Source organism: Hyalella azteca, unplaced genomic scaffold (assembly GCF_000764305.2).
Source record: "Hyalella azteca isolate HAZT.00-mixed unplaced genomic scaffold, Hazt_2.0.2 contig16133, whole genome shotgun sequence".
Classification (NCBI taxonomy): domain Eukaryota; kingdom Metazoa; phylum Arthropoda; class Malacostraca; order Amphipoda; family Hyalellidae; genus Hyalella; species Hyalella azteca.
The window spans coordinates 413-14559 of record NW_025945960.1 but is presented as its reverse complement, the minus strand read 5'-3'; the positions used below and the strand labels follow the sequence as shown (position 1 = coordinate 14559).

The 14147-nt window shown below is 38.4% G+C and overlaps 1 protein-coding gene across 1 annotated transcript; it reads left to right on the top strand.

Annotated features, from left to right (window-relative positions):
* Positions 1-403: 403 nt before the first annotated feature.
* LOC108669914 lies at positions 404-13794 on the top strand (the record flags this gene model as incomplete). The annotated part of the gene is made up of 9 exons (XM_047884766.1): positions 404-946; positions 4608-4700; positions 7036-7143; positions 8777-8983; positions 9806-9959; positions 11345-11532; positions 12350-12419; positions 13148-13310; positions 13703-13794. Coding segments are annotated over exons 2-9 (1012 nt in total), but the record flags the coding sequence as incomplete, so codon positions are not given.
* Positions 13795-14147: the final 353 nt, after the last annotated feature.

Sequence of the window (14147 nt, the reverse complement as noted above, 5' to 3'; positions counted from 1 at the left end):
TATGGACAACTCTGGTGTGTCAGCTCCGTGCAACGTTACCGGCATTTAAAAAACTACCGGAACTCTGAGGTTGAATTTCGATAGAAAAGCGACAAAATTGCCGAATTGTTGTTTAACTGTACGTGACCTAAGTAATTTTTCGTTCACTATTTCCTAGCATCCGTCGTTATTTTAAATCCATTTCTATTCACAGTTTGCGGTATCACATGACAACGCTGAGAAAACAGCTTTTAATGATTAGCATTACGTTAAGTTGGTTAGAGCATGGAGCACATATTATTGCATTTCTCATAGTCATCGTGATCTAAAACTGTATTTTAATTGAATTCACCTCATTCTAAATTCATCGAAAGCAGACGACAGTGGCAAGCCTTCGTCGTCCTCAGTTCATTGGACACCGCTGTCTAGGAAGGTTGTAGCGCTCATCGCTGTAAACGCTATCCCTGGAACTGATCTCCTTTAGAGAGCGTGATAAATATCCTGTACCAAAATCAAATTATTTAACAGCACCGCTGTAAATATTTTTGCTCTATTTTACTGCAATAGTGTATAAGCTCGTCAATGTTTGAACTTTATTGCGAGTTAACCGGAGCCGAATGACCACGGCCAAGGCTAGTCAGGCTGCCGTTAGATCTCGAAAGTCGAAACGTTCCAGCCTCCGCAAAAGTTTCTTGCTCGCTAGGATTTCAGTTCCACTAAAGTAAAATCAAAATTTAAAAGCGAATTGATTATAGGTTCCATAAATTTCGTGATTTAAATTACTCTTCGATCACTTACGTAATACAACTGTTAATCTTTATCCGATAAAAATCAAGTTTGAGTGCTTCTTGGATACTATGATACTTGATAGTGAGTGAAAATCCCATGTGATGTTCGCACTGCAGTATGGCTGAGAGTCGATGGCCGCATTCTATATATAGTTACTCGGCGAACTTTATGGTGATTGGTGAGTGCTAACCTTCTTAATTTAGTCAGTGGGATCATAAAATTAGTCATGAAATAATATGGTACTTGACCCTCAAATAAAATTAAAAAATTATTATTAATTTGTGCGGGAATCTATGACAGCCTGACCAACTGATAAGTTTCTTAATGTTAATGTGCCTAGTTGACTTAACTCTTTTGACATTTAGTGTAAGTTTTCATTCATCTGACAAGTCTTTCATTAAAAATGGTTTGGGCTTTGAGCAACTATCCACAATTTTTGCTTGAAAACAACATGCTAGCGTAGACTGTAGAGTATCCGATAGTATTTTGTGAATACAAATCCTCATGTGCTTACCAGGCAAAATAACAATAGACTTGGTTAGCTAAGTTTCTACTGTGTCACTGAGACTGAGAGCTTGCCTAAGACAGCTTGTACAACATATATTTCACGAGGACAAAAACCCGGTGCCGGTGGACGGAAGTCATAATTCTATAAAAGGGCTGGTAACTTTATTAAGCCCCCAGTAACTGACAACTACGCCGCCATTTAACTCGCGTTAGAGCTACTCCGAAATCCTGCCTGACTGTCGACGTCTTAGCTTATTCCTATATTGTATCTCTCATGTATTGAGCCCCGTATCAAGAAAAGTTCTATATAAGGAAGTGTCTTACTTATCCCTCACGCACTTAGTCAACGAATTCCTATCCTAAGGTTCAGGTAGAAATATATGATCAGTCAGGTGACGCTGAATATCATATATGGCTGCCTGACATGAGTGCGTTTTGATGAAAATATACTTGAGTGAACATTATGGATGATTCATGATTGGGATTTGGGAAACATGAGTTAGAAATGTGTTAATGAAATGTAAACTGGAAAACTGAGCCATGAATGGAACTTGAGAGATTGATTTGGCCGACCGGTAAACCGTGATGTCAATAAGTATAAAAAATATAACTCAGTACTCACTGCAGTGAGTGACAAAGAGCGCATTTTCTCGGCGACGAAAACTTGAGGTCACGGACGGACGGACAGACGGACGGACATGGCAAGTACAATAGTGCATTTTTTCCATAAATGAGAAAATGCGCTAATAATGGATGACGGTGAAACCAATTCATCTAACGGTACAAGAAATTGATGACAGTGAGACACCCAGTGAAGGAAAAACATTATTACACACATATACGAACATGTCAGTATACTTTGGCAAGCCTTTTCTCACTCAGGAACAATGTGATTTTAACGTTGAGAATAAGTTGCCTGGAAATTTAATAATGTGTTATAAGGGGAAAAAACATTAGGGTAAATAGATTTCGATACGTACTATATAATAATGGGGAACTTAGTCCATAAGTTTTGTTTACGGATTAAGCTGCACCAAACTAGTAACGCAGCTATATAGCACCCTAGAAAGTTCCAGCCTTCTCGTGGTGCGGGCTTCATGGACCGCGAGTTGTGAATATTTCAACGCTTGCGAGGGGCTGGCGGCCGAACCATATAGCGGGAACCCTACATTCGAGCAAATCTTAGGGGGAAAATATCGTGAGTGAGTGGGGAAAATCTTAGTATAAATCTTCTTTCAAGAGTATTTTCGGACATAATTTAATTGAAACTGCACTCTTACGGAGAGGTTCACGTTGCAGATTTCCATTATTTCGTTTCAACTTCTGCCTTATTAGTGGTTGGCACTTCTACGATTTTCGTCACCTGCGAAATAAAAACGTTATTCAGAGAATTATATCAAGACTAAAAACAAGTTAACAAGTGAAATTTTTATGATTAGATGAATATACTTAAATGAATTGATAAAAAATTCTTCGAGGTCAATTAAATCGATGAAAGTAAATTTTGAATTTAAGTTTACTGATTAGACTTCAATTATTCCTTCTATAGGAATTGAAGCAATCCTGCACCATGTGTCGTCGTTGGCCCGTGATAGCGGCTGGTAATATGGCCACCAAAGTTGATAACTTTTTCGGTTCAAGATTAACGCTATGCCTTTCTCGGTCCATGGTAGCATTTTTTCATTTCCATTGCACCAAACTTGCAGTCATGTCGCAAACGCTCGGCTATAAGGCTGTATCGACAAGCGTTCGTTGACGCCGTTTGTTCGCTATCGATTAGACTCGCAGTTACCGCCCATTGGCCAGCTATAACACGGATCGCTACCTGGGAAATAAAATTCGTGGTTATGTCTTTAGCAACGCTATGATGTTTGTGAGGAAATTTCTACACTGTTAATTGACCAATTGATTTCAATAAATACTACAACTCGTGTATGTTTGTAAATAAACTTTAATCTACTTACCATTTCGGACCAACATCGCGAACACCTCGGTGCTTCTTACCATCAATGAAATAAAATTATAATCCGTACAATAGTTCAACATGGGAGTCATTCCAGTTGAAAATAAAATCACTAATGGAAAGAAACTATTATTTCAGCCTCATTACCACAGATCATTTGCCACATTTATGGTGAATAGCATATGTCTTATTATTGGTTGTTAATACATTTTCAACAGTTTTGTTTATATGACCTCAAGTATTGCATTGCAATGATTTATTAGTTATTTTATATTCGGCACTGCTGTGTTGCTGGCATATTGCAAGCCAATCGTGACGAAAATGACTGCTGGTATCACATATGATGCACGAGGCTTCAACAGAACACATGTGCCTTGCACATTGTTGACTTGAACCATTCACTCTAATAACCAATTCGTTGGCACTTACAGACAAATTATTAATTAATAACTATCATTAATTATTATGTGTAGCTAGATGACGGCAGAGTATTTACATTTTATTATTATTATTTATTTATTATTTACTCCTCAGGCCTAAAACAAATAATCAACACATCAATTTTTTATTTTTATTTTTGCTGATATTGTAGATCTGATCAAGATGTTTATAATGCAGCTCGTATGTGGGTACAATTTACATGCATTGGTTTGTACTTAAAAAGATTTCTAAGTTATAGAAAATTCTGACAATCTGTATATATGAGAATATTTTTTCAAATTGATAGGTTCGCAGATTGTCATAATGTTGTACATTAAAAAGCATCACTGTATCAAACTCCAAGCAGGTGTGTTTAGCATCAACTTTTTTTATCGGTTTCATTTGTTTGACTCTCCTGAATCCTTGAAATTTTCTGCCCATTAAGCAATAATTCCTTTCGTTCTGGAGCTACGACATCGAGAGATTTACCCGATTTGTTTAAAAATAAATGCCTATCGACTTTAAAAACTATTTTCATTTATTTACATATTTTTCAATACTCTTGGGTAAAACACATCGCACAGAACTCATTCACGCTTGCGGCACTTATTCCCAACGCTTATTTTACAGATTATGGATCGTATTTAACATTAAAAAAATATTTTATTGAGTAATACACGAGCTCCTACCGAGCGAGTCAACCTGCGATCCAAAAACATATCAATAAACATTATAACGCTTAAAATTTCACTCTAGGCATCTGACGTTGAATCAGCGTTATCTCGTCATTATACGTCGATTGAACTTTGTTTCCATGTTATAGGCCAGGCCGGTGATTTATTCCAACAATAATTGAGATGTAATTTCTCATCTATCGAATTATTTTGTTACGAGTTTATCATGATCCGTATCAATAAACACTTACTTATCACGCATTGATTTGTCGCAGGCATTAGACAAGCACGATCGCGTGCAGCGGCGGCAGCTTGAGGCCGGCAACCTCGGCGGCGACATGAAGCAAACGCGCGTCGTGCACATCGAGGTGAGACCTGTTAACTGAGCGCGAGGCGTGATTGTGTGTGCACTGTTCGAAATAAATGTGATTATGCACGGGGAGAGTGATTGCCGATAGTGGTAGTGGCAAGTATATTTCACTTCGAAAGTTGGGATAAAATTAAATAAATAATTCTCTATTTGCATTTTTAATAAGTAATTTAATCGAAATTATCTAAAATGCTGGCTAAAAATTAAGAGAAATGGCAGGAATTTCGAAGTAAGAAGCACTTGCCGATACTACCAACGGATAATACTATTTCCGTGTATAAGCATCTTAACAAGGGTGAATAAAACGGTCTGATCGGCGTTCCAGTGGCCGGCCCCTCCGAGAAAATAAACTGATTCGCCGTTATTTCAAATATTGTGCGGGTTTCATGTCTTGACTTGAAAAAACGGAGTAACGGTGTTTTTTCACGTGCTGGCTGGCAATTGTTATGCCGGAAGACCGTTTTACGACAGTTTTTCGAGGACTCGTACGTTGCTATTTACCTTCATATTTTATGGCTTAAATTATGGCTGGGATTTGTTGCTGCATGGAAATGATTGTGGTCATCTATAATGTCTGATTTTTCCGCTGTGGTTATCGACATCCGCATTGATCTGCAAATTGTTGAAGAAAGTCGACGTGTTGACGATATTGGTCTCGAATCCTACCCTTAGCGAATTTTGTTTCCAAGTTTTCTTTAGCATGTGATATTTTTTGTCGAATTTCATCTCTGAAATTTTAATGTTTAAACAACTTAGGGCAGTGAAGCGACTGATATATAAATAAAATAATACCCTAATGCAGCTACGGAGCCTACGACGGTGCTTCTTTGCGGTACCTCGCATCACTCACGTCATAGTCACCTACATGAGTAACTGGTACCTGAGGGTGAGTGTTGTAGTGGTTGCTGCTCCCTCACTAGTGACTGGTGCCTCAGGGTGAGTGTTGTAGTGGTTGCTGCTCCCTCACTAGTGACTGGTATCTCAGGGTGAGTGTTGTAGTGGTTGCTGCTCCCGCGCTAGTGACTGTGTAGTCACTGTAGCGGCTAAAACTCACCGAAAAATGTGTCATTTGAACTTCACTGTTTTGGGTAATCGCGTCGGCACGCTTAAGATCCAATATTTCTAAACTAATACTAATGATTGGATTTAATTGTTGCTCTAGACTAGAGCATCGGGCTGTAGCTTCGGATAGTATTTTTTAAATACTATCTAACTGTAATTTTTTTATGTAAACATCCGCCGAATTAATCCTCTTCAAAGGATTCATAAAGGATAACTATTACGATAATTGAACGCTTTACCTAGTTAGAAACAAACCAGGATTAATAGCAAGCCATTGACGTATTTGTTACTAATGCCAAATTATTTTATATTGAAAATACATAGAGTTTCTGTATGGCATCTGTCTATTCCTAATAATGTATTAATGTAGAGTGTTTCTGAGAATTTCATGTCGGTGAAATGCAATGTATATTTTCACCCATTACCTTTGCTTTATGCACACTTTTGCGTCACTGATTCGCAATCAATTTTTTCTTTAGTAGAGTTGCGTTTGTTGTGAAAAAAATCGTCCTCGGTATTCATCTTCTGTTTGTAGTCGTGTATAACTAATGTATTTATCCGTTGTCTTTCATTTTCTTTTTATGCTGCAGTAATTATGAGTTAAATTTCAGAGATTGTTCAGATTATCGAATGTAAAAAGGGGGAAAATGATATTGGGTATGACTAAAAGAATCGGGATTAAAGAAGCAAGCAATAACGAGTCGAAGGCCACAAAAAATATTCGGTATGAGGGGTGGGGTAACAATCAGATTAATGAATAGGTCAAATTGTCCAAATAGTGACACACTTTGTGGCCATAGCATTGATACGCTCTTGTTTTCAGCCGAACTGGGTCAGGATGATCTAAATAAGGACACAAAAAGTGCATCTCACTTACGATGACATGTGGAACAGCCTCCCCGATGACATCGTTGGCGCTCCAAGTATGAACGTGTTCAAGAACAGACTAGATAAAGCTATGGAGAAATGTATGTTCAGATTTGAAATGCCTAGCATCATATCGAATCTGGTGGAAGTCTAGTAGCTACTTCAAATTATTGTCAGTCATGAAAAGATCCGGTGAAATGACACGATTTTAGATCTTCTGTGAACAAGGTACGAAAAAGAAAAGATTCGGCGACAGGCCACATCAGGCCTACACTTCAGCGCCGAGATCACTATGTTATGTTATGTTATGCTATGTTATGTTATGCTATGTTATGTTATGCTATGTTATGTCATGTCATGTCATGTTATGTTATGGTAAATATCTCTGGGTTGTATGAGTGCAGTTGCTGGTGGTACTGGTGCTGGTGCTGGTGCCCTGGCCGGGGTCGCTGCCCCCTCGCTCCCCGTGCCCCAGGGAGAAGGCTGCCCTCGTCAGGAAAGTTCTCGAGAAGGTCAGAACTATAACTAGTTAGTAATTAGTCTTGTATTACTAATTATGTATTGTATTCATGGTCATTTCCTTACTTTTTCTGCTAAACAATAATTAGCGGTATTTTGGTTTATGCTCCAAAAAAATTTTTTTTTGCTGTAAAAACTGTTCGCCATTGTTATAAGATTTATCGAAGGAACAATACCCGATGAAATAGCATGTAATGCTAGTGTTGTTATTATTACGTTAGAATTATTGCGAGCTGGTGATGTATTTTCATTTTTGTATTATGTTAAATTAATTAGCCTCTATAGAGTCTCGAAAGAATTCAATAGTTTAATACCGTTATGCAACTGCCACAAACTTTTTATATATGGGGTCCCAGTTGTTCGATATCTACAGAATGGTTCTTCTTGGGCCAATGTTTGCCGATGATCCCTCTTAGAATAGAATAGAATCGAAGTGTCGGCACTGAAGAAATAGGCCCATTGCCTGTTACCGATTCTTGAATTTTTTGTGACTTGATTCACAAGGGATCCGGCCTTTGGAACCCGATCTTTCCATAACTGACGATTGATTACATTGTTTCATTTGATTACACATTGTTTCATTTGGAGAGACTATTCTCATTTATTCTTTAAGTTCGTATGAAACTAATCGCAACATAATTCGAATAAAATGCGTCTTTTTTTAACGAACATTGATTCTGATTATTGAATTTCATTTGAACTCCACCCCTTAGTGTTTAGTGTCTGTTAGTGCTCAGCCGGAAAGATTCGAATTAACTTTAAACATTAAAGCCCAAAATTGCCATTGCGCCTCAACAAATTAGAAGCACAAGCTTAGTAAGCATTTGGTCATTTAATATAGACAAAATGAAAATGATTAGAGAGTTTTAAATAGTACACTATTTACTCATAATTGGATGCGTAGTAAATTACTGAGACGAAGAGTTTTATCATCTCCATTATCTCATTAATAAAAAAGTAATTACTCGTAACAAATTTGGTAATACACTGCAAAGCTGAAGAGAGTTTGATGATTTCAGTTATCTCGTCATAACGGGAATCTTGTCATAACGTTATCATTCACTAAGTATAACTGATGTTATAAGATGTTACCAAGTAAGTCTTCAGTTATGGAAAGATCGGGTTCCAAAGGCCGGATCCCTTGTAAATCAAGTCACGATCAGTACAAGAATTGGCAACAGGCCATGGGCCTATTTCTTCAGTGCCGACACTTCTATTCTATTCTATTCTTTCCATTCTATTCTATTCTATCTATTCTATTCTATTCTATTCTATTCTATTCTATTCTATTCTATTCTATTCTATATTCTATTCTATTCTATTCCATTCTATTCCACTATATTCCATTCCATTTTATTCTATTCCATTCTATTCCACTATATTCCATTCCATTTTATTCTATTCTATTATATTCCATTCTATCCTATTCTATTCCATTCTATTCTATTCTATGCTATTCTATTCTATTATATTCTATTCTATTCCATTCTATTCTATTCTATCCTATTCTATTCCATTCTATTTCATTCCATTCTATTCTATTGCATTCTATTCTACTCTATTCGATTCCATTCCATTCCATTCTATTCTATTCACTCCTGAACCATCCCTACCAACTACACTCAGCGCTGGCTGCCGGTGCTGGAGCGCGTCAGGTCTCGTCTGCCGCTGGAGTGTCCCCTGCACCCGCTGCGCGACGTCTTCGCCGCGCATGAAGCGCACAAGCGACAACGCAACGCGCAGTGGCAGTGCGCGTGTTGCGGTAAAACTTTCCGTAGTGAAGCGCATCTTGACCTGCACCTTGCCACGCGGCACCACGACATGATCAATGAGGTGAATATTTGTGAATATTTAATAATAATAGTAATATTTAATAATTAAATTAATAATAACAATACTTAATAATAATTTAAATTAATAATGCATCTCGTATTATACGATATGCATATATTGGGTTTGGTTTCCTGTTGTCCTTGGAATCGACAACCTAATAATTGTTATCGGTAAAATTGAAAGGTTTGTTTCATTGATAGTATTTTAAAAGGTAAACGATTATGAAATTATTGCTTAAATTGCGAATTGACAATAAATTTCACTAGCAAATAAATGTTAAGAAAGTTCATCATATTTCACCATAAATGTTTTAGAGACCAGCTCCATCATCTATTCAAAGTTCAAGCAATAATAGCATGAACAATTGAACCCCCATATAAGTCTTTAAGCTATCTAAAAATACATATTAACTATTGTTTATTTTTTTAATTTAACCTGTCAAATTTCCGACACTGGAACAATATTTTTAGCTGAGGAAATTTTGTTTTTTTTTTCAGCGAAGACGACCATACAAACCTTTTCAAATCCTACTCGTGAATGATGAAAAATTTATTTATACTAATTTGAATAACAGTATGATTTACTAATAACATATAATATAAGCAACAATATGACGATGTAATAACAATATATAAGCCACGATGTGATGACATTAAAACAGTAGGTAATATATAACACAATGGTGGTGGGTCAGCAAGAGGTCAGCGTATGTCTGGCCGACTAGATATATTTGATATATAATAATACCATACCTATATTGTGGCAGGAATAACACGATATTATAACAACTATATATAACTATAATCACTGTTGATGTGTCAGCAAGAAGACAGCGTATGTCTGGCCGACTACTGTGACGTGATGAGATGTGATGTGCTGCTCAGCAAGACCTCCTCCATGGAGCTGCCGCCCCCCACCGCCCTCGATGTCTGGACCCAACACGCCCTAGCCCTGCCTTCCCTTCTCACATGCGATCGTCCCTAGTTTATAAATTTAGTTGTGCACGATGTGCATCTGCGTACGTCGGAATGACGGCACGCAACCTTTACACTAGGGTCGCTGAGCATAAAGGGAGGAGTTATAGGACTGGGCAGTTACTATCGCGCCCCCCTCATTCGGCTGCGCGCACTCACGCCGAACAGTGCAACGTTCTAGTGTCCGACACTGACTTTAAGATTTTAGCTTATAGTTCTGGTGCTTCCGATCTGCGCATTTTGGAATCGTTGTATATTTTTAAAGAGAAGCCTTGTTTAAATTCTGCCCTTTGCCTGTAAATTTAGGTTTTAACTTCTGTTTTTTTTTTGTTTTTTTACTTATGACTCCAAACTTTATTAATTTTCTGACTGTATTTGTGTTCTAGATTTATCGAACTGACGATGGAGCTGGTCTCCGAAACGTTTTCAATAGAGAAATGCTGAATTTTTGTGGAGTTTTCTTAGCTTTTAAATTTCTACATATAACTTAAAATATCACTTTATTGCTTTGTTTATACTAAATATATAACTTAAAATATCACTTTATTGCATTGTTTATACTACAGATAACTTAAAATATCACTTTATTGCATTGTTTATACTATATATAACTTATAATACCACTGTATTTCATTGTTTATACTACATATAACTTAAATTATCACTGTATTTCATTGTTTTTACTTATTATTATATATCGTTTACAATATAGCACAATGTTACTCAGTGTCCGTCAAAGTGACCATTAATATGGAGACAGTAACCAAAATTATGTCATCACACATGATTGTGACACTGTTTTTTATCTCTAAACTTCAGTTTACCGTTTAAACTTCAGTATGTTTAAAAATCTGCATCGTATAGATGGTTTATAGTCTATTTGTACGTAAATGTATCAGTATGTTTATAAATCAACATCGTGCATTTGAATTATAGTCTATTTGTACGTAAATATATCGAGCAAATAACCATTTGTACTCTTAACAAATTCAAGATATTGATTGAATCTTTTCGTTGAGTCATTCATAAAACGCAGTTTATTTATTATTATATCATGAAGATATCTATCGTCTTCCGTTCAATATTTATTATTAGTATAATTCATTTATTTAAATTTACGATAAAAAACTTAAAATCGTTTTCGAAATTTTTAAATTTACAGTAAAAAAGTCAAAATCGTTTTCGAAATTTTTAAATTTACAGTAAAAACAAGTCAAAATCGTTTTCGAAATTTTTAAATTTACAGTAAAAAAAGTCAAAATCGTTTTCGCAATTTTTAAATTTACAGTAGAAAATAGTTAAAATCGTTTTCGAAATTTTCAAATTTACAGTAAAAAATAGTTAAAATCGTTTGCAAAGTTCTCAACAAATCCGTTCAATCTTCCAGACGCAGACGACGCGGGTGGGGCCAACATGGACGGGGATGAAGGCCCGGGCCCCGAGGGGGATGACGGGGACACGGGGGGCCCCATACGGGGCCTGGGGGGGCCCCGCGAGGCGCCCCTGCGCCCCCTGCACTCGTGGCGGGACTCTTGTAACGAGGAACATTTGGCCGAGCTGCGGGCCAAGTGTCAGGTGCTGTCATCATTACCTTGTATGGCATTATTATGGCATAATTACCTTATCTGGCACTATTATGACATGATAACTACCTTATATGGCAGTCTTCTGCCATATGAGGTTTTATCATTACGATGCTTAATGAGGTTTTATCATTACCACGTACTATCATACCCGAGGTACTATCATTACCCGACAACATTTCTTCTCGCTTCGAGTCACCGACATGTGGAACAGCCTCCCTGATAGCATCGTTGACGCTCAGAGTATGAACGCCTTCATGAACAGACTAGACGAAGCTATGCAGGAGCATATATGTTCAGTCTTAAAATGCCTAGCAAATTACGGACCAGGCAATAAGTCCAGCAGCTATCTCAATCAATCGTCAGCTATGGAAAGATCGGGTTCCAAAGGCCGGATCCCTTGTGAATCAAGTCACGAAAAGTTCAAGAATCGGCAACAGGCCATGGGCCTTTTTTTTCAGTGCCGACACTTATATTCTAGTCTATTATATCTGCATAGCATTCTTATGCCATAATATTACTTTATCTGCATCTATCTACCATAAGTGCCTTGTTTGTCATTACCCGTCCATAATTTTTCCCTCTGACATCCTCTTTCTATGACAACAATATTTACGAACTTGACTGGTAAACCCGCTATTTTCCCTGAGTTTTGACGGAACATAAATGAACTATTGATCATAATTTGAACTCGCTACTCTTAAATTTACGAACGTGACTTATAAACCCGCTATTTACTCTCAGTTTAACCGAACATAAATGAACTATTGATCATAATTTGAGCGCTAATACTTGAATTATTAATACAGATGCTGATCCAGCACTGCATTGCTGGACTCGTCCTCAACCTCACTCTGGATCAGGTCCGGGACGTCGAGGGTGAGACGTCGTCTCTATATATTAAATTCGCAAGAATTTCGTATGAATTAGAGAAATGAACAAATAGTTTTATATACAGAGCGGTGCTTTTGTTGGTAGCGAAAAGGTGCTGAAGCATGAAATTTTTCAGGTGATTGCTGGTGCTTAAAGTAATCTTTAATATTACGTTCCATGGTATAGGTACTTTAAGTAACCTCTAATGGTACGTTGCATGGTATAATTTAAGTAACGCTTGATGGTACCTTCATGGTATACTTTAAGTAACCTCTAATGGTAAATTCCATGTTATACTTCAAGTAGCGTTTAATGGTACGTTCCATGGTATAATTCAAGTAACGTTTAATGGTACTTTGCATGCTATACTTTAAAGTAGCGTTTAATGGTACGTTCCGCGTTTTACTTTAAGAAACGTTTAATGTTACGTTCCATTATATACCTTGAGTAACGTTTAATGGGACTTTACATGCTACTTTAAGTAGCGTTTAACGGTACGTTCCATGGTATACTTTAGGTAACGTTTAATGGTGCTTTGCATGCCATTCTTTAGGCAGCGTTTAATGGTACGTTCCATGGTATACTTTGGGTAACATCTAATGGTAATGTGCAAGCTATTTTAAGTAGCGTTCAATGGTACTTTGCACGCTACTTTAAGTAGCGTTTAATGGTACTTTGCACGCTACTTTAAGTAGCGTTTAATCCACCACGCTAACATGTCACTCGTGTCACAGCGTCGCTGCAGCGGAGCGTGTGTTGGTACCTGACGTGTGAGCGGTACTGGGAGGCTGCCACCGTGGACCACTTGGCCTTCCCCTGGAGCCTCGTGACCTCCGCCGTGCTGCTCCTCACGCTGGGCGTGTCCCTGGCCTACTACCTCGTCTGGGGCCTCGCAGAGTGAGTCCTGGGGCCTGGCAGAGTGAATCATGAGGCCTGGCAGAGTGAGTCCAGAGGCCTGGCAGAGTGAGTCCTCAGGCCTGACAGAGTGAGTCTTCAGGCCTGGCAGAGTGAGTCCTGAGGCCTGACAGAGTGAGTCCTGAGGCCTCGCAGAGTGAGTCCTTAGGCCTGTCAGAGTGAATCCTGAGGCCTGGCACAGTGAGTCCTGAGGCCTGGCAGAGTGAGCCCTGTGACTTGGCAGAGTGAGTCCTGAGGCCTGGCAGAGTGAGTCCTGAGGCCTGGCAGAGTGAGTCCTGAGGCCTGGCACAGTGAGTCCTGATGCCTGGCACAGTGAGTCCTGATGCCTGGCAGAGTGAGTCCTGAGGCCTTATGAGATGTGATGTGCTGCTCAGCAAGACCTCCTCCATGGAGCTGCCGCCCCCCACCGCCCTCGATGTCTGGACCCAACACGCCCTAGCCCTGCCCTACCACCGCCCCTACCATGGTTAGTGGTATACATGGTTAATTTGCAGTACTATGGTACTATGGTACTTGACATGGGTAATGTACCGCCCTCGATGTCTGGACCCAACACACCCTAGCCCTGCCCTACCACCGCCCTATACATGGTTAGTGTAATGTGGTGCTATACATGATTAATTTGCAGTACTATGGTACTTGACATGGTTAAAGTGCAGTACTGTGGTGCTATACATGGTTAGTGTGCAGTGGTGCTATACATGGTTAGTGTGCAGTGGTGCTATACATGGTTAATATTTTCTCTTCAATGTAATCCCCGAAAAACTGAGATTAAATATTTTGGAATTTCTCGTTGTGTAAACATTATAATCAATGCAA